The sequence below is a fragment of the Acinonyx jubatus genome, chromosome F2, assembly GCF_027475565.1.
Source record: "Acinonyx jubatus isolate Ajub_Pintada_27869175 chromosome F2, VMU_Ajub_asm_v1.0, whole genome shotgun sequence".
Classification (NCBI taxonomy): Eukaryota; Metazoa; Chordata; class Mammalia; order Carnivora; family Felidae; genus Acinonyx; species Acinonyx jubatus.
The window spans coordinates 1,074,958-1,094,742 of NC_069394.1; the positions used below are offsets into that span (position 1 = coordinate 1,074,958).

At 64.0% G+C, this 19,785-nt stretch overlaps 3 protein-coding genes across 4 annotated transcripts in view; 1 reads left to right on the forward strand and 2 right to left on the reverse strand.

The window, feature by feature from the left end:
• GSDMD (gasdermin D) overlaps nt 1-19,785 on the reverse strand; it is a 101,291-nt gene that overhangs the window by 54,081 nt on the left and 27,425 nt on the right. The gene's annotated exons all lie outside the window — the stretch shown is intronic.
• Nucleotides 742-5,364, reverse strand: TIGD5 (tigger transposable element derived 5). The gene has a single exon (XM_027063712.2). The coding sequence runs from the start codon at nt 5,362-5,364 to the stop codon at nt 2,950-2,952; it is 2,415 nt and encodes an 804-aa protein (XP_026919513.2). The 3' UTR covers nt 742-2,949.
• Nucleotides 5,320-19,299, forward strand: EEF1D (eukaryotic translation elongation factor 1 delta). 2 transcript variants are annotated; one of them, XM_027063714.2, is made up of 8 exons: nt 5,320-5,452; nt 14,450-14,570; nt 14,924-14,995; nt 18,081-18,180; nt 18,258-18,358; nt 18,488-18,706; nt 18,890-19,084; nt 19,204-19,299. In XM_027063714.2, the coding sequence occupies exons 2-8, from the start codon at nt 14,454-14,456 to the stop codon at nt 19,240-19,242; spliced, it is 843 nt and encodes a 280-aa protein (XP_026919515.2). In that variant the 5' UTR covers nt 5,320-5,452; nt 14,450-14,453; the 3' UTR covers nt 19,243-19,299. The 2 variants fall into 2 exon arrangements, with proteins under 2 accessions (XP_026919515.2, XP_053064295.1); XM_053208320.1 differs by lacking the exon at nt 5,320-5,452 and adding an exon at nt 11,499-12,787.

Sequence of the window (19,785 nt, forward strand, 5' to 3'; positions counted from 1 at the left end):
CAAGGGCTTAGAGGTACATCAGAGCTGAGGCTTGGGGCACGGGGCTCCTGGGAGCTGGTTGAGTGCAGGTGGCGTGGGGGCAGGGGCGACCCGCCCTGGCTGTACGTCACCATCACCAGAGAGCTCTGGTCAGGTGGAGTCGCCGGCTTCCTGACACCCCAGCCTCACCCTCCGGTGTGTCGGCGGGCTCCAGGAGCGCGTCTCCCCACGCGGTCCCCGAGAACCTGGGCGGGTTGGCTTGTGGGGCAGGGGACGAACCTGTGACCAGCCCTGCCATGAGCAGGCCACTCACTGAACGAGAGGCGTCTCCCTGAGCCCCCAGCCTGGCTGGCGGGGCAGCCTCGCCCCAGATGGCAATGGCCCTGGACAGGACGGAAACGAGAGTGGCTTTGGGGGCCGGGTCGGCAGCCTGATCATTGGCTGGCCACAAGCCCGCTTATGCCACAAGGCTAAAGTTAGGTTTTCAAGAGACTGGTGGGTCTAGTCTCTCCTTTCATCAGTTTTTTTGTCTTCCTCACTTTTTTGAATCATGAGGTGTTCTAGATCTAAGTATTGGATAGAAAATTGTAAAAATAAGACTTTACAGGTACCTGGCTGGCTCAGTCCTACAGAATGAAACTCTTGTTTCTTGGGGTTAGGAGTTCAGCCCCCGGGTTTCATGTAGAGGTTACTTAAAAAAATAAAACATACCCCAAATTCAAAAAAATATATTAAAAGAAGACTTTAGAACAGGGATGCGTATGAAGTTGACACGAACTTTTATTACAAAGCGCATTGGGCTGACTGGGTGAACACCTCCGTCAAGGATGGGCGTGAAAAGGCTCGACTGCGTGCACCCCCATAAGCCCACGGTCCCCTCGAGGACACGCCTCTGGAGATGAGCCTCACCAGGGGACACCCCTATCTGGGGACAAGCAGTGCCCAGCGCCCATCCTAGGGCTCCGCATAGCAATCCTGACCTACAGCGGGTGGAGGCGTGGGCTGGGGGTCCCTGGTCCCCTCAGCTCGCGGGCGCTCCGTTCCCCTCCCCACATGGTGGCGTTGCACCTGCAGTCCACTCCATGTCTGGGGGTCGCTTCCCAAGCACGTAGCCCCCTCGGGCAAGGCCGTGCATCTCAGATGGGCAACTCTCCCCAAAACACAAGTTAAGCGTGGTTTTAATAGGAGCCCACACACCCACTTCCCAGTGCCCCCTTCTGCAGCCCGCTGCCATGCCCTCCGGACACCCCAAGCAGGCCCAACAGCCTCTTGCTAAGAGTAACAACCTTTGCTGCTTTGAGTATTCAGCCGTGCTCCTGAAGACACTCTTGGAGCCCCAGGTGCACCCCTGCCTAGCGCCCGCGGGCTCCCAGCCCTACGTCCCTGAGCTGCCATCAGGTGGTGGAAGGAAGGCTTCCTGAAGCCCTGTGCCAGCTGCTTGGGTTAGAGTCCCAGGGCCAGCCACAGCCGGCCACCGGCTCCTCTAGGGGTGCAGGCTTGAGATGAGCGAGCAGAGGTGCCAGCCGGGCCCCTGCCTGGTCAAGCTTCCAAATGCTCCACTTCTCTCCTCAGCTCTCAGATTTGAGACCCACGTATGTAACACGCACACACCTCGACTGAGGACAGCTCCAAGGAGCGGTTTATGTTCTCAGACTCGGGGAGCTGCTCCGGGGGCTCCCTCACCAGTGCATGGCCCCTCCCTCCCACCAGCACACTGCCGGCCTACAGCCTCCGCAGTGTCCGGCGAGCACGCGGGCGGTGGGGGTGTGGACCGCAGACCCAGCCCCCGCCCTCCACGAGAGCTCTGGGCAGCAGCTCCCAGACAGTCCCCGAAGGCCCCGGGCGCCTCCGGGTCCCAGACCACCCGCAGGACTGAGCCCAGAGCGGGGCAGTGACACACCAACACTTGCCTCCCTCTCTCCAGCTGGGCCACTCAGAAGCCCAATTCCTGGGGCTGTGGGAAGCCACTCCTTCGTCACGCCCCTGGCAGTGCTGGAGGGATGGAAAAGCCTTGGAGGGCACTAAGGCACTGTGGGATTGTCCTGGTGTGGCTGTCAGTGCCGCAGGCCAGTGCCGAGGAGGTGGCGTGGCTCTGGGCCCTGGGGCTGGACCGAGTGGGCTGTGGCTGGTCTGGGGAGCTCATTCAGCCATTGGTCAAATCACCAGGGCCCAGAAAGGCTAGAAGGCTGCCAACCCCACAGAATAGGTGTGATTTTGGAATGGAATCTTCCTAAGGAAAACTAACAATCCCAGTGGAACAGAAATCTACACTCCCTGCTGCACCCGGAACGTCCGGCCCCCCGAGCGCCGGGCACTATCCTCCCTTCCCAGCCGACAGAGCCAACCTCCAAGACTGGCCCCAGGCTGGGGGTGGGGGTGAGACGCCACCCTGGCTCCCATGAGGGGTATCTGTAAAAATGGACTTAATGTGCTAAACACCAAGACTGACTGGGGTGCTTCCCCATGGAGATGGTCACATGGCTGTAGCACGGGAGCCACAAAGCACCAGAGCTCCAGACTGACAGGAGTGCTGGACCCTCGTCCAGGGCACGTGACGGGCCCCTGGGGAGGAGGGCCAGAGGTACAGACAGGCACAGGGCTGAAGATCTCGGCTCTCAAAGGCCGGGGCAGGAACGCTGACAGCTGCCCTGTTAAGTGCGTGGTGTCGTGTGTGCGGCAAGGACCCTGGCTAGAACCACAGACCCCACGAGTGTGCTTGCCCAGGGAGGTGTATGAGCCCGAGGCCTCTCTTCTAGCTCCTCCCTCAGGAGATGGGGGACCAGTGAGCAGAACGACCCTTCACCAACAGAGCCCCTCCAAGCCAGCCCGTGCTGGGGTCCCTGGAACCCCCTGAGCCATAGGGTGGGCCACCTCTGGGGAGGGGAGGAGAGGAGATGGAAAGACTGTGTGTCCCCTCCCTCCAAGTGCAGCAGGAGAACAGCCACTGGGGGGCCACTTGGGCTGGCTTGGTCACACCCCGTCCTCGGGGACTGCGGGAGGACCAATGCCTCCCAGCCTCCGGGCCATGCTGATCAGTGAGCGCAGCTGCACCAGCTTCGGTGGCCCCACCTCCCGGGGGTCCTGGTTCTCCAGCCACCGAAGAGCTGTCTCTAGTCCCCGCACCGCCTCCCCAGCAGTGGGCACCGCGGCCTCCTCCTCCTCCTCTCCACCCCCCATGACAGAGGGTAGGCTGGCGGGGGGTGGAGGGGCGGCAGGGGCCAGCACCGGGGGCCGGCCAGGGCCTGCCTCCTCTCTGCAGCTGTCTGGCAGGCCCCCGTCATCGTCCAGATGCAGCCACTTGGCCACTTCCTCGGGCGCCAGGCGCTTGTAGGCCAGGGCCGCCAGGTGCGTGAGGTCGCTGAGCACCCGGCTGTGCTCCGCGGCCTCCTCGGCCTGGCCCGCTGGCTGCCCAACACACTCCTCACTGGGCCGAGGCTCGAAGGCCGCCCGCAAGCCGAGAAGCCAGCACCGCTCAATGCTGCCAGCCTGCACCAGGTCCCAGGAGAGGCCGGCCAGGTACAGCATGTCCTTGAGCATGAAGCTGCGCATAAAGTCCAACGGGGAGCCCCCCGCACAAGACACAGCTAGCCTCAACAGCTCCCGCTTGTACAGCTGCTTGAAGGCGGCCACCACTCCCTGCTCCAGGGGAGCAGGGATGTGTGCCCGGCTGCTGCCCTTGGACAGGAACAGCACCCGCACGGCACCATCCGGGGTCTGCAGCTCTTCTGGGGAGCTGAGGGGCTCAGGCCGACACCGCCTGAGGGCCTCCTCATTCTCCTCCAGGGCGGGCGTCCTGGCAGCCGGGCTTGGGCAGGGCGGGTGGGCCACCAGCAGCACAGCCCTCTGCTGCAGGCAGCTGCGGCGCAGGTAGCGCCTCACGCCAGGGACGAACTCCTCGAAGAACCAGCCCCGCAGCAGTGGGCGACTGAGCCAGGCATCCGGGCTGTAGCGGTAGGAGGCTGGGAACTTGTCCTGGTTGTGGTGGCGCAGGCTGGGCGGGTCTGGCAGCTGCCCGATGACCAGCGGCTTCAGCTTGTGGCTGCCGGTCAGGTTGGCGGCCAGCAGCACTGTCACCCGGTCGCCCCGCCAGCGGCGGCCGCAGCCCCCCGCGCCGGGGTCTCCCGCGCCCAGGGGCGCGGCCTGCTCCGGAAGCAGCTTCCAGTAGAGGCCAGTGACGTTCGCGTTGTAGATCTGTTCGTCTCCGTAGCCGCCCTCGGCGGGGGGCGGCGGGGCCGGAGCCCGCTCGGGCAGGGGGCTGGAGCTGGAGCCGGGGGGCTGTGCGGGCTCCTGCTTGACGGGCGGGCCGGGCGCGGGGCCCGCGGCCAGAGGCTCGGCCTCGCCATAGATGCGCTGGCTGGAGATGCCGTGGCGCTTCTGCCAGCGCCAGAACCAGCCGTGGCTGGCCTTGAAGGTGCACTCGGGCCCGTAGATCTGGCGCGCGAAGGCCTCGGCCTGAGCCTGGATGAGCGGCCCTGACAGCGGCACGCCGTGCTGGCGCAGCGCCAGGAACCACGAGTAGACGGCGCGGTCGATCTCCTCCTCGTTGGCCAGCCGCATCTTCTTGCGCTGCGTGCCCACCTCTCCGCCCAGCTGCTCCAGGAACCAGCGCAGCTTGGGCTCGTCCTTGAGCCAGCCGCGCAGCGTGCCGCCCGGCACGCCGAAGTCTCGGCACACGCTGGCCTGCCGCTCGCCGCCCTTGACGCGCTCGATGGCCTGGAGCTTGTCCTTGATGGAGTAGGCCTTGCGGAAGGCCATCTTCACGGCCACGCGGGGCCGCGGCCCGGGCGCGGGGGGCGGCGGCCTCACGGCGGGAGCCGGGGTGGGTGCGGGGAGCCGCGGCGGCTGCGCGGGGCGCCCGGGCAGGGGATGGCGGCCGCGGCGCGGGGCTGGGCCGGTCGGGGGGCCCGCGGGGTACATGGCGGCTGCGGCGGCAGCGGAGGCGGGGGCGCGGGGGCCACACGCCGGCCCGGCCGGCCGCGCGGGGCGGGGCGCTGGGGGCGGGGCCGGCCGGGCCCTCCCCTTTGTCTCGCCAGCTCCGGGGGCGCAGGCGCGCTGGCCCGGCCACCCAGCCCCGCCCCGTGCGTCGCCCAGCCCCGCCCCGCGCCGCGCTGCGCGCCGTCCGGCGCGTGCCGGCTCAGCAGCCCCGCCCCATCCCGGCGAGCCCACTGCACCGGTAGCGCAGGGGTGCGGACGAGCTGCCGTCCTGTTCGCGGCTGCTAGCTCCAGCTTCTCTGGGAAACTGCGAGCCCCGTGGTGACTGCCACTGGCTTCTGTCTTTGCAGCCGCGGGGAGCGTTGCGTCGCGCGGAGGGCTGTGACGGCCAGGCGGGACGTGCGCGGGAGCCGCTTCCCCTGCCGCGGCGCGTGGTGCATCCCTCTGCTTCATTTCCCGTGCGCGGCCGGGGCGACTCTCCCTTTCCTCCACCGTCGCACGCCGCGAGCCCTCCTCCTTGGTCGCCGCGTCCTTGGCTGGCGTGAGTACCGCAGCCCGCGCCCGCAGGAGCGGCACGCGCCGCGGAGGGGCCGGGGCGGGGGCGGGGCGGGCGCCCGGGCCGGGGCGTTAGTGCGGCCGGGGTGCCGGCGTAGGGACGGTGGGACGAGCGCGGCGCTAGGGGAGGGCGCAGGGGGGCGGGGCGCGCGGGCCACGTGGCCGGCGGGACCCCGACTGCGGTCCCGGCGGGAAGGTGGCGGCCGGGAGGCCGGGGGCCGCGTGGGCCCCTCGGTCTCGGTTGGTCCCGGTCCTGTAGCCCTTCTTTTGTCGGGCACGCGTCCGTTAAGCACCTGCTGCACGCCGGTTCTGGGCCAGCGGGACAGGCTCGGGCCCAGCCCTCGCGGAGCCTTGAGGGTTCGTGAGCGCGGGAAAGAATAAGGGAGTGACTGTTGAGTGACTCAGAAGAAATTCTTAGGGTTCTCGGAGTGGTCGGGAGTCCTGACTTGGATAAGGGTCCCGGCAGGAGGCGACGTTGAAGCCGGTCTCTGTAGGGGTGGGTGACGCCTTCCCGAGGAATGCGCACCGTGATTGGAAGGAAGAAGGGGGCCAAAGGAGTGGAGTGGGGTGGAGGCTTGCGTGAATGAAGGGCCACCCTTCAACAAGACAAATATTTGTCCGGCTGAGCTTTGGGGCGATCCCTGCCAGAAGGGGAACACCTCTTTAAATGGACTCTGGCGTGTATCTTCTCTGAGGGCTCAGGCTTGGCCCGGGGGCGGGGAGGGACACTCTCAGGACGCTTCTGCATGGGCAGCTCTGACACCCTAGCCTTCTCTGGGTACCCTGAGCCTGGCTGAGCCGCCAGTGCGCTGGCTCACATGGGATTCGAGCGTTCCTGTGCCCTGCCCTGTGAACAGGGAGTCCCAAGAAAGTGTCATCTTGCAGAGTGACTGGCACCCGAGCTGAGGAGCAGGCTTTTTCTGTCACCTCTATGGGGGCAGTCAGTGTTCTGGGCCTCATGCCAGTCCTGGGAAGAGCCTTTTACCGGCCAGAGACAACTGCCCTCTGGAGGATCCTGGTGCAGGGCCACCCCCTCCCCCTCAGCTTTGCCCCTGCGGAGCAGGGTGAGGCTGCCAGGGTTCAGCACAAGTGGGCAAATGTGCTTGAGCAGCGTTTCTGTGAAAGAAGTGTCCTTGCGGGGACGTGTGCGCGCGCGTTTGAAGACTGACCAGAAAAATACCTCCAGCAAGTTGTGCGTTGGTGTCGTATTTTGGGGTTCCACAGGCAGGAGATGCTGGCAGGCGTATTTGTTGAGCCTCCGCCCTGCACCAGTATTTTAAGGTAACATGTATGTGGTCAAAGCAGGTGGTAGCATGGCGTTGAAGCTCCGTGCAGGCGATGGAGGGAGACACGGATCCCGGGCTCTTCACCTCCCTGACTCGGGGGCCTCCCTTCGCTCAGTCCTGTGTGAGGCCCGTGTGCACAGAAGGGTTGAGGAAGCACGTGCAGTCCTTGGGGTCACCCCGAGGGAAGGGGGCATAGGCCCGGCTGGTTAGGTTAGACAGGTCTGGTAGGCTGTGGCATCTGAGGCGCGGACATTGTTGAGCCTGCCCCGGGGTGACCTAGGTAGCTGTGGTGTGAGCCTGGAATCTGAGGGCCTGGGGCCCCCTTTCTGCTGCCAGGACAAGCCGGTACTTCTAAGCGGGGCTGACATCAGGAGTCAGGTTGGGAAGCATGTGGGGCTGTGGAGTGCCCCCTGCGAGAGTCAAGTGGCATCACCCCGTGCACGTGGAGACGCGCCGTCGGGTAAATTTACCCCCCTGTGTGCCTTCCCCCCGAGACTCACGGTTCCAGGTGTCCCAGCGCTCTCAGACGTCGCAGGTACGGCAGGCTTTGTCGTGAGGAAGACGGAGCTGGCCTGCAGACCCCGCCCCCCATTCACCTCTGTGGGTTCCCCCTTCCCCTGGAGGGGCCACAGACCTTTGCCCTCTGGGCGGACAACTGGGGGGCTGGTCCGGGGGTGTGGCTGTGATGGGGTGGTGTCCAGGGGAAGGTATCGTTGGAGGGCAGAGTCTGGTGAGGGGCCAGTTCCTCCCAGAAACCTACCCCATTCCGCTAGGCCCCAAGAGACTTACAGGCCCTGGCACCTTGTGGGCGCAGTGCCGGGGGCCACGTCCTCGCCTTCCGTCCAGGCCGTCCAGCCAGGGGTGTGCTGTGGGGGCCGCTGCCAGGGCCACTGTAAGAACTGCCTTCCCAGCTCACGTGCTTTGGAGCACGTCTCCACGGGGGTGCTGGGACGGTTGCAGGGGAGGGGTCGTCTGTGGCCAGGACCAGCTCTCCTACATGGCTCACCTCACCCCGGTCCCTGGTGGCTAGGTGGGGCATGGCCCCTGAGTACCCCCTCCCGTGGGCGAGGTCTCAGCCTGCCTGAGGCTCGGGGGCTAAGTCTTGGTCACGGGCAGCCCAGCTGGGCCCTGCAGTGAGCAAGCAAGTAGACGATGGGAGTGGGCAGGGACGCCTGGGGCCCCCTCCTCCTGGGTCTTCGCTCTGCTGTTCTGGGGCCTTGTTCCTCATCCTTCACTGTTACGGAGCCAATGCTGCGTGTGTGGAGAGAGCACGGGAGAGAGAGGAGGGTCCCCACTCTGGCTGGAGGCTCGGATGTTCGTGTTCTCAACGGGGATCATTTAAACTCAGATTTGCTTTTCTACCAGAGAGAGGGGTTTTCAGTTCAGCAGGTCCTCGTGGGACGTGGAGCGCTCAGAGAGTGGGGAGATTGAGGCAGTAAAGGTGGGGGCACTCTGCCGGCTGTCCTGGGAGATGGAGAGGCCGGGGGCAGGAGAACCCGGCTGCCTGGTCCTGCAGCAAGTGTCCACGGAGTGCTGTTGGCCTGTCACCACACCGGCTTCACTGCCAGCAGGGCGGCTCACCGCCATGTGTGCAGGTCGACTGCCCAGGGCCTGCTGTGTGCTCCTGGGGGGCAGCTCCCTGTCCTCGTGCCTGTGTCCTTGTGTCTGCCGCACCCGCGGGCACCTTGGACGTCCCTGTCAGTGACTTGGTGCTGCTGCTCTCCTTGCTGCGGTGTGGGGCAGACGCGGGGGCCAAGGGGCCTGGCTGGCAGATCTCTGGGTTCCGGTGAGTGAGCAGCTGGGGGGGCTCCCGGTGCAGGGCGGGCAGGGCTGTCCGCCGTGCCCTGCAGGCTTTCTCAGAGATGGCTTCGTCTGCGTGTGGCTTCCTCGGCTCCTGGACTGCTACCTCTGTCGGATTTGGGGTGGGGCACTTAGTGTTTCTGGCCCGTTTTCCCATCTGCGAAGGGACACAAAGCCCTGTCCTTTTGTGCACACCGTGGGGACTTTGTGTCTGTGTTCAAGCGTGGAGTGGTGGCGGCTCCCTGCCCCAGCGTGGGCTCTGGGGCTGCTGGGTCCCATGGGTGGTCCTGGTTGTCTGTTGCCTTGTCCAGCGGCCCTGGACTTAGGGCAGCACGACAGCGGGGCCAGGTAGGGATCCCCTCGACAGCTGCACGTGGCAGTGGGGGCACTGAGTGCTGGCTCCTCTCCCCCCAGAGGGCTTGTGCTAGAGTGCGGAGCGGGTGGGAGCGGTGCTCAGATGGGCTTGCCCAGTCCAGCTAATGCGAACCATAGGAACTGCTCGTTTTGTGGGGCGGGGGGGGGGGTGCTGTCCCGAGTGGGTGGACTTGGTCACCTTCGGGGATTTGGGTGGTGGGTCTTTGGTGCTCATCTTCAGTTTGCTCGGCCAAACCTCGCGCCACCTTTCCAAGCACCTTCTGCAAAGACCTTCCAGCCGCTGTGCTGCCCTGACTGCCTCTAACCTTGCTGCTTTCTCTTCATGCCATCCTAGGAGACCAGAGGGAAAGTAAGTACCCACCTGTCCCGTGCCCGGTGTTCCCTTCACCTCAGCCAGGGAGCCCCTGGCCCACAGCGTACGAGGCATTCCAGCGCCTGTGCAGGGCCCGGCTTGGCCAGGCTGCCAGGCCTTACTTTCCTTGTCTGCAACACAAAGGAGTTGGCTTTGCTGTCGTTGGGCTTTGATCCCGCCAGGCAGGGCAGCGCGTGGGTGTCTCAGTGCATCCCTGGGTTGAGCCGGGTTGTGCCTGTGGTGGGGGGCACTCCCCGAGCAGGCCGGGGCCGGCGTGCTGGCCCTCCCCTCTGGTCAGAGGACACCGGGGACACCCCCTGCCACAGGCCACACCCCTTGTTCTTGAGAAATCTTCAGAAGCAGTCTCTCCCCGCCTCCCCCCAGGTGTGGCCCCCAGAGCTCTGAGCAGGCCCTGATCTGATGTCAGGAGACAAGGACAGCCTCTAGGCCAGTAGGTTCCAACAGGACTTCACCAGTGGGGCGTCAGCCTAGTGGAGCTCAAGGGGCTGAACCAACCGAGCCCAGGGCCCCTCTGCTGAGGGTCTGCTGGGGGCTCGTTGCCAGAAAGTTTGAAGGGCGGACAAGCCCTGCCTGATTGGCCTGCAGTCCCCTCAGGGACGGTGGTGATGTCACAATGCCTTGCCTCTTGAGCACACGCTCCCCGCCTCTCACCACTGCCTCTGTTGTCAGCCTGGCCTTGGTAAGGGCTGCTGCCGGCCTGGGGAGGACGGCACAAGGGGGCGTCCCAGGGGTCTCTCCGGGCCTGGGGCTTCCGTCCTGTGGCTTGTGCCATTAGAGGCCCCCAACACGTCCCTTCACAGTTCAAGGGAGAATCTTCTTCCCCCACGTCTTGAGTGGACGCGGGGCTTACACAGCCGGCATGTCCCACGGGGTCATTGGAATCAGGTTTCAGTTTTGTTTCGGGGTGTCAGGAAAGGGATGTCGATGCTGCTGCAGGTGACGGGAAAGGTTTGCCGCCTTCCCTCTGGAGACCTGGTCTCCTGGAGACAGGGCCCAGCAGGTGCGTCCCCCCACGTAGGCTACTGACTGACCCCGCAGAAGCTGGGATGGTCCTGGGTGTTGGTCATCTGGCGTGGGCGCTTCTGCTTTCGGGAGCAGGGGCCAGAGTCCAGCCTGTGTCTGGACAGGATCTCTGCCAGCTACAGCCATTCCTCTAGAACAGGCCTGTGGAGTGTGAGCTCAGACCACTGGGCACGTCTTAAGAGCAGACTGGCTACTGGGGCCTTCTGGGCTTGAGCCGTTTCTGGCCAGAGGCTGCAGAGGTGGTGGCAGTGGTGGCCCAGACTCCTCTATTCAGATGACTGTGGCCTCCAGACTGGAGGGGACACCACCTCTATTGGAGAGGCTGAGGTTCTCGACACGGGTTTGTCCACAGTGGCAGATGGGACACACAGTTCCCCACCTGCCTCCCTCTGTTCTAGGGATGGGGCCCCTCACATCAAATGGTTCTGTGACTAGAGGCGGGTGCCCTAATGACCCTGGGGCCCAGAGTTTCCCACGTGGTCCCTCCTGTATTGCGGGTGCGCCCAGAGGTGGCTGTGGCTGACCCGGAGCCTGCTTGTCACTTGCTGCCTGAGCCGCCAGGCTCCTTCTCTTCCGGATGGTCACTAGCATCCTCCCTGTGTCTCCCCCAGTGTGGCCCCTGCAGGGCCGGGCCCTCCACCCTGTGCTCCCAGCTGCTCCCCGAGACACTAACCCTTGTCTGAGACCCTTGCCAGCTCCCCTTGGAGCATGCGCTGCTGCAGGCGGTGGTGTGGCTGCGGCAGGGGTATGCCACCACGGGGCAAGGTCCGCCGTGGTGGCCTGGCCGTGATGGGGCTGGCCTGGGAGACTGCCGCGTATACTTCTAGAAAGCGGAAGCACCAGTGCCTCAGGCAAGGTGGCCAGATTTAGCGAAGTCAAAGGATGTCCTGTTAAAATCCTAGATGAACGACGAATAACCCTTCAGCGTAAACGTCTTAAATATTTCGTGGGACGTGTTTATTCTAAGAGTTATTTGTTGTTTATATATCAGTCAAGTTACCTGGGTGTGGTGTGTATTTCATTTGGCAACCCCCTGTGGAGGCTCTAGGGGAGAAGGCTTCTGTGGTTGAAGAAGTTTGGAAACCGTTCTCTAGACCCCTCTGGAGAGCCTGGGCGCATTAGGAAAGATTAGCTTTACAGCTAAAAGAACGCATACGTACGCACATGCATGCACGTCATTGCTTATCGCTTTACTGAGCTTCCCGTGGACTTGACTTCGGGTCCTTGCTTGTGTCTTCCTGGCACCCCCACCGGGGAGCACTCCCAGGCCCGGCCAGCCCTGAAAGTCAGGCCGAGGAGGGGGGCGGGGCGCCATCCCCATGGCCCGCGGTGTTGCAACTGCCTTCTTGTGCTTGCTTTTTAACGCTGTGCGGAAGATGAGGAGCGGGAGAGCCGCCTGTGCCCTGGAGACCGTCTGGGAGGACAAGCAGAAGTATGGGGAAGCCGAGCGGCGTTTCTACGAGCACGAGGCCACACGAGCCGCCGCCGCCACCCAGCAGCTCCTGGCTGAAGCGCCAGCCGTGAACGGGCCTGGGCGGGAGGACGCCGAGGAGGCAGACGCCCCTGACAGCGGCAGCAGGAGCGACCCCAGGAGGAGCCACGACGGAAAGAAGCCTCTGCAGAAGAAAAGGAAGCGCTCACCAAAGAGCTGGTTCGGCCAGGCAGACCTGGCCCTCGTGGGCCTCTCGGCCGACCACGTGTGGCTGGACAAGCCGATGTTCGACCAGGCAGAGAGCTCCTATCGCCAGAGGCTGGCGGATGCGGCTGCCCAGGCGGCCCAGCGGGTTGCCCTGGTCCCCCGAGGCCCCTGCACCCACGGAAGCCAGGTGGCCTGCCACCATGTGACCTGGGGCATCTGGGTCAATAAGTCGTCCTTCGACCAGGCCGAGCGGGCGTTCGTGGAGCGGTCGCAGGCCTCGTTGTTGGCCGCAGAGGGGAGTGGCAGGCAGGGGGCTTCTGACACGGGCCAGCAGGCAGCTGCCCCCGATCTGGCTCCCGCCCGCCAGCCCGGCCCGCTGACCGACGGCCAACCCCCGCTGGGCAGTCTGCAGGCGCTGGTGCAGGAGGTGTGGCTGGAGAAGCCCCAGTACGATGCGGCAGAGAGGGGTTTCTACGAGGCCATGTTCGACGGCCACCCTCCTGGGAAGGTGCGCCTGCAGGAGCGAGCTGGCCAGGCTGAGGGGGCCAGGCGGGGCCGCAGAGACCGGCGAGGCCGAAACGCCGTGGGAAGCAAGCGGGTCGGGCCTCGGCGGGTTGACGGGGAGGCCTCCTCTGCCCTGCCCTACTGGTATCTCCTGCACAAAGATGCTGAGGCCCCCTGGCTCAGCAAGCCCACCTATGACAGCGCAGAGTGCCGCCATCATGCCGCAGAGGCCCTGCGAGTGGCCTGGCGCCTCGAAGCTGCATCCCTGGCTCACCGACCTGGTGCCCGGTCTGGCCCGACCATGTCCAGCCTGAGACCCAAGTAGGAGAAACCTGCCGCCTGGGTTCCCGGCCCGGACTTCCCTGGGCTGGGGCCCTGGCTGCTCTTCTCCCCACCCCCCCTCGCCCCGGCACGGCTCTCCCCAGCACTCCTGGACCCGGCTAAGTTGGATGCAGGAGTGGGTTGGGCAGAGGTGTAGCTTTCTGTTCCTGGGGCAGTGCAGCCTCCAGGGCCACCTCTTGGGGATCACAAGGTTTGGGGCTGTCGAGGGAGGAAAGGGGTTAGCACAGGGCAGACTCTGCTTGGGTAGGGTTTCCCTTTCTGCTGGGCAACTCCCAGTGCCCCTGGCTGTCGCAGGGCAGGGCCGGGCCAGTGTTAAAGGCCTCTGGCCCGAGCCCTGCTGGGGAAGACATGGGAGCTGGCACGTCCCTCCTGCCCCTTCTGTCTGTCCTCCCCTACCTCCCGTTCCATAATCACCTCCAGGGTGAGGCGAGTGTCTCAGGCACAGCGGCATGTTGTCAGTCGAGTGGCCTATGTCTGAGGGACACCTACTGCATGAGGCTCACTTGCCTTCGGCCCCAGGATGGTTCCATGCAACACCGGCAGTGGTGTCTGGACACCAGGATCTGGAGAAGGGCAGGGGGAGAGGCAGGCGGCCGGGCAAACGGCAAGCGCGGCAGCGGGAGGGTCCGGGGCGTGGGTGGCCGTGCGGAAGGCCGGGCCCCAGGGAGCGGTGCCACCCTGGGCCCCACATGCCCATCAGCAGCCTGTTAGCTCGGTGTGAGCAGCGGGGTGTGGGAACCCGTGTGCAGGAGCATCCCCATCAGCAGCCTTGGGTGAGTGTGGAGCCAAAACTGTTCACGGTTCAGGGCCTGGCTGCACCTGATGGCTGTGTAGGGGTGGGTGGAGGAGAGTCACGGGGCCCGGCTCCTTTCCTGACACCAGGGGCGCACTCGGTGTGGTCCAGTGATAGCCTGGGGCCCTTGGCACAGAGGATTGCTGAGATCGGGTCCGTTTCTGTCACCGTTGCTCAGGAACAGGAGGGGCCATGCCAGGTGGAGGGCGGTGGGCACAGCCGTGCGGCTCCCGCTCTAGAGCAGCCGTTCTCAAACTTCCAGGTCTCTGGACCTCACACGGTTTCTGTGCTGTTGAGTTTTGTCACGTTAGCAATTAAAATAGAAAGGCGGGTAGTTCTTCAGTCGTTGAATAAGAAGTCGATCACGCGTTAACAAAAGACTTGTTCCTACGAGCAGCAGTGTTCCCAAGACAAAAAAATTCAGTGAGCAGAGCGGCCTTATTCGACATTTTTGCAAATCTTAGTGGCTTGTTTAACCAGGAGGCACCCGGTTTGTCACAGTTTCTTCTGCATTCAGTCTGTTGGTGTGTATTGTCTGATGGACATAATTGTGCCTTGCACAAACGTGTAGTTGGACAGGGAGGACCCCGGGGACCCCCAGGGGCTCCTCACCACACTTTGAGAACCAAAGGGGCGGGAGCCGGGAGTTGGGGGGGGGGGGGGGCGGATTACAGACTTGGTTCGGGCAGTGCCAAGGCACCTGTGCTCTGACCTGGACCCCTCGTCACCTTGCACCCTTGGTGTCTGGGCCGTTGTGGGGCACTCACGCAGGCCAGGCCTGGGGCCTTAGGGCACGTACCCTCTCCTCCCAGCCAGGCTGTCTCAGTCTCGCCTTCCCTTCCCAACAGGAAAATGGCTACAAACTTCCTAGTGCACGAGAAGATCTGGTTCGACAAGTTCAAATACGATGATGCAGAGAGGCAGTTCTATGAGCGGATGAACGGGCCCGTGGCTGGCTCCTCGCGCCAGGTGGGGGCTGCCCTCGGGGCACCGGGGGACTGTGCCAGCACGGGGTGGGGGCGGGCAGAGGCACGTTCGGCCCCAGCGGCTCTGCTCCAGGCGCTGGTGGTGGGGTCTTTGCGGGTGCGTCCCTGGATCTGCTCGAGATGGGACGGGGCACCTCCGCCGTGTCAGACCAGCAGGCACACCGGTGCCCATCAGGACGGGGTGTGGGCCTCGGGGCCGTTGTCATAGCTCCTTGCCATCCCACTGAGCCTTCGGTTCTGTGCAGCTCTTGCTGTCTGTAAGGGTTCGTTCCTTTTTTTCCGCTAAAATTGTTCTAACGGAAAGAAAAAAGCAGGTTCTTTCTGCACTGTCTACAGGAGAACGGTGCCAGTGTGATCCTCCGTGACATTGCCAGAGCCAGAGAGAACATCCAGAAATCCCTGGCTGGGGTGAGTACCTGCAGGCCTGCATCGGCACTGCTGCCCTCCGGCCTGGCTGCACGCCTCCCCGCCGCCCCAGTACCCCGGTACCGCTGCGATCATTTGGGCCTTAGGAGCACAGTTGGGGCGGGGCGTCCAGCACGGTGTTCCCGCCCCAGCGGGCTTCGGTGACTCAGACTGCCACAGGAGCCGATGGCATCCGTGCTGCTGCCCGGTGGTCACCCAGGACTCCCACCTGCCCTCACCCTGCCTGTTGCTGTGGCGCCATCCCCAGGCTGGGCCTGGGGGCCCTGCTCTGCACTCTGTGTGGGGAGGAGTGGGAGAGGCCTTTTTCTCTTGCTTCCTAGGCCTTGCCTCCCTGGAGAGATGGGTTCACAGGATGGGAGTCCAAATGATAAAATTTGAGGCCCAGAGAGGGGCCGTCCAGCTGCGTTTGGCCCCCGGGTCCCAGATTGGGTCACAAGAGAGGAAAGCAGGTCCATGTTTAGCTTTGTCCCCTGCCTGGCTGGGCAGATGTCCCCAGGAGGAGACAGACCCGCTGCTCTGCCTTCTTAGCGAAGTCGAGAGCTTGTCCTCTCTCTAGGACACATGGTGTCCTGTCCTTGAGGGTCGAGGATCAAGCAGAGTTCTGCTCCTAGAGACTTCAGGAGAGAATCCTTTCCTTGGCTTTTCCAATTTTGAGAAGCTGCCCCCATTCCTTGGCCTGTGGCTTCTAGCCATCAGAGAATCCTGATTGATGGCTGTTTCTGTTACGTTTCCTTCTCCTCTGCCTCTTGGGTACACGGAGCCTGGTGACGACGCTGAGCCCACCCACATAATCCAGGAGGATTTCCCCATCTCCAGAGCCTCCGCTTCATCACGTGCAAAGTCTTTTTTGCCATTTAGGTCACCTTTTTACAGGCTTGGGGACGACTACGTGGGCACCCCCACCTGCCTAGCTGCTTTGGCTATACTGGCTCTTGGGCCATAGGCTGGACAGCTGGGGTGGGGGGAGGGTCCCTGCTTGGGCCAGGCAGCCGTGGGGAGGAGCTGGCGCCAGGTGAGTGGGGTGCGAACCCCCAGAAGCCCAGGGTGCCCAGTGGCGCTGAGGTTTCTGGGCCACAGGAGCCCCCCCCTCTGGCCCTCAGGGGGCCCTGGATGTGTTGGGGTCGACCTCTGGCTCCGGGTCTTGGGGAAACCATGTGGGCCCGCTGGGAGGACTTGGGGGAGCCCCTGTGTGCTGGGGATGGCACCGCTGGAGGCCAAAGCATCAGAGACCAAGAGCTTAAATGGATTCCTTTCTCAGTCTGCAGGCTAGAAGTCCAAAGTCAAGGTGTGGGTAGGTTCTGAGGCCTCTCCTGGTTTTCCTTTGCCTTTACATTGTTTTTTGTGTGTCTGTATCCAAACTTTGTTTTATGAGAACACCAGTCAGAATTCGGGCCCTCTCCTGACTGTTGTAACTGGATTAGCACCATAAAGACCCAGTTTCCAAACAAAAGCCCCTGTTCTGAGAGCAGCACGAAGTTCAGAGGAGTATCGAAGTTCAGAGGAGTATCGTTCAACTGCTAATGGACCGGGAGGGACCTTGCTGACCCAGCCCCAACGCTTGGGTTTGGGCTCGATAGGGCTCAGCAGACACTGGGCCTTTAGAACCAAGGGGTTCCTGGGAACCGTGCATGCTGCCAGGGACAGGGTCGGAGATGGGGTTGGAAAGGTCTGGATTCCAAACCCTGGCATGTGGCACTGTCCTCTGAGGCTACTACGTGGCTGGCTCCTCATGACGCACCGTCACAGGCTAGGATTAGGGTAGCCTTGGTCTGCCTTATTGAGGCTGGGGTTGGGGCGGGGGGGCCTAGACTCCCTGGTGAACAGGAGGAGGATGGTCAGGGCCTCGAGGGAACAGGAAGGTCTGGATTTCATCCCTATCTGATGGAAACTTTTGGAAAATCCTGTGAGAACGGCATTGCAAGCTGGGGTGCTGGGGAAACAGGTGGAGAGGAGGCCATGTAGCCGCAGCCAAGGGTCGGGCGAGTCCAGCACGGGTCTCCTTTGGCAGGGAGGTGGGGGGGGGGGGTGGTTGGGTGTGGACACTCACGTTGAGCTGAAAGGAGGGGAGTGGTGCCAGCCACTCCAGGTTCCAGTGCTCTGACCCCAGCTGCATAGCAGCATCCCGTTCCACCTTTGGCCAGCTCTACTAGGAGCCAGACAAGGGAGCTGCTGGGTCACAACGGGTAGCACTGCTCTTGGATCCCTGGGGCAAGGAAGCCAGGCACCTGTCTGCCTGTACTTCCTGGAGGTTTTTAGCTTGTCTGGGCTCCGGGGGTACACAGAACAGAGGAGGAAGCCACGGGGCTGGTTCTGTGGCTGCTTGGCAGGCGGGCGCCGGGTCCAAGGTCTTCATAATTGGACACAGGGAAGGAGGGTAGGGACGGCGGCCCTCAGGGAAGGGCCAGGTACACTCCGTCCTCCTAGACCATTCTATCAGGGTGTGTAACTCGGGCGTGGACTGCGGCGCTGTGCTGAGGGGCTCCCTGGGTGGCACCGCTGGAGTTGGGTGATAGGGATTCCCAGTCAGGGAGGAACCAGAGGGAGGCTGGCAGGCAGGACGGGGCCCCGGGTCACTCAAGCCTTTCAAGGGCAGGCTTGGTGAGCCAAATGGCAGGTGCGTGGCCTGGGGGAGGCCGGGTGCTACGTACGGAGTGGGCGCCCCCTGCAACAAGCACTCCTGACTCCCACTGGCTCCTCAGCTGCCCTCCCAGCCTGCTTCCAGTTCCCAGCTGCGCTGCCGGGCCCTGCTGTGTGGCCCGGGCCGCCCCTGGAGCTTCCTCCCACCCGACTGTGGCTGTGGGCCCCGCGGTAGCTCCGTGCTGGGGCTGCCCTGGGCCCTGTGCCTTCCGCTTGGCCAGGGGCATTGCCCACTGTCTCCTGCGTACAGGGCCTCCTCCCACCCTCGGGTGCGGTGGCACCGGCGGACCCAGTGGGCTGACAGGAGCTGCTTCCTAGTGCCCAGCACTTTTCCCACCTTTCTTGGGGCGCTGATTCTCAGTGGCTGTGACTGGGGGGAGCCCTGGAAGCAGGCAGGGGTGCAGAGTCTCACTTTCCCCGTGCCTTGCAGAGCTCAGGCCCTGGGGCCTCCAGCGGGCCGGGCGGAGATCACAGTGAGCTCGCCAGCCGGATCGCCAGCCTGGAAGTGGAGAATCAGAGCCTGCGAGGCGGTGAGGCCCTGGGCCTAACGGGTGGGGCGCCGCACCCAGTCCCCGCCGTCTGACCAGCGGCCCCTTTGCTCCTGCAGTGGTGCAAGGCCTGCAGCAGGCTGTCTCCAAGCTGGAGGCCCGGCTGAGCGCACTGGAGAAGAGCTCGCCCACCCACCGGGCTGCGGCCCCACAGACCCAGGTGCGCGCCCTTCTGGGGTCCTTTGGGGAGGGGGGGTGTTCCTGTCCCCCTCCCCGCCACAGCCTCTTAACCAGGGTGCAGAGCTGGGGCCCCGGGGGCGGGGCCCTCAGCCTCCCTCTCCCACGGCAGCACGTGTCCCCTATGCGCCAAGTGGAGCCCCCTGCAGGCAAGGCGGCCACCGCCGCAGAGGATGACGAGGACGATGCCATCGACCTGTTTGGCAGCGATGACGAGGAGGACAAGGAGGCAGCCCGGCTGCGTGAGGAGAGGCTGCGGCAGTACGCGGAGAAGAAGGCGGGGCGGCCCGCGCTGGTGGCCAAATCTTCCATCCTCTTGGACGTCAAGCCTGTGAGTGACCCCGCCCCCGGCCTCTGCCCCTGGCCCTGCCCCGGGCTCCTGGCGGGTTCAGCCGAGAGGAGAGCTGCGTGCCCTCTGTGCCCTGGGGGGCGAGGGCAGGGGCCGGTGAGGGGAGGGGCACTCCCTGGGGTCTGCAGGCTCCTGACCCAGCCTCTCCACCCCTTGATCTCCCAGTGGGATGACGAGACAGACATGGCCCAGCTGGAGGCCTGCGTGCGCTCCATCCGGTTAGACGGGCTGACCTGGGGGGGCTCCAAGCTGGTGCCCGTCGGCTATGGCATCCGCAAACTGCAGATTCAGTGTGTGGTAGAGGACGACAAGGTGGGGACGGACCTGCTGGAGGAGGAGATCACCAAGTTCGAGGAGCACGTGAGTGGCAGGCCCCCAAGGGAACCCCTGGCCTGGCAGGGTGCTGGAGTGGGTGGGTGGGTCTTCGGGAACCAAGGCCCCACTTGACCACGGGCCTCCCTCCTCCTCCTCCTCCTCAGGTGCAGAGTGTGGACATTGCTGCTTTCAACAAGATCTGAGCCCCAGCCTCCGGCCGTGGGGTGTGGGGCCCTCAGCCATTAAAGACGGAGATTCCACTCTGGCTCCTGTCCTGGTCTGGGCCCGGTGGGTGGGCACATTCAGGGAGCAGCACTGCTACACCCTAGGCCTCAGACGTGGCCCGCACCTCGGTCGTGTCCCACCCAGGCCCCTACACCCAGGAACCCACGGCGCCAGTGCCGTCCTCCCCCCTCCTCGGTTTCTCCACGGCATTCTTTTTTTTTTTCAAGTGTATTTATTTTGAGTGAGTGGGGCTGAGGAGGGGAGGGACAGAGGGAGGCAGAGAATCCCAATCAGGTTCCGTGTTGCCAGCATGGAGTCCAAACCCAAGAACCTGATAGATCATGACCTGAGCTGACATCAAAAGTTGAACACTTGACCAACTGAGTCACCCAGGTGCCCCGTCTCTGCCGCATTTTGGTGTGTGACTGAACCCCGCCTGCCCTCTCCCCTCGCTTACAAGTGCCGCGAACGGTTCAAGCTATTGAGGCAGAAACAGCATGCGTGGCTCCTTCCTTGTGTGG

Excerpts from the sequence above, each read along its gene's own strand:
- EEF1D (XM_053208320.1), top strand. The coding sequence starts at position 11,643 with ATGGCCCGCGGTGTTGCAACTGCCTTCTTGTGCTTGCTTTTTAACGCT. Across the intron at positions 18,359-18,487 it reads CTGCGGCCCCACAGACCCAG|CACGTGTCCCCTATGCGCCA; the intron begins GTGCGCGCCCTT and ends CTCCCACGGCAG. Across the intron at positions 19,085-19,203 it reads TCACCAAGTTCGAGGAGCAC|GTGCAGAGTGTGGACATTGC; the intron begins GTGAGTGGCAGG and ends CCTCCTCCTCAG.
- TIGD5 (XM_027063712.2), bottom strand. The coding sequence starts at position 5,364 with ATGAAGCAGAGGGATGCACCACGCGCCGCGGCAGGGGAAGCGGCTCCC.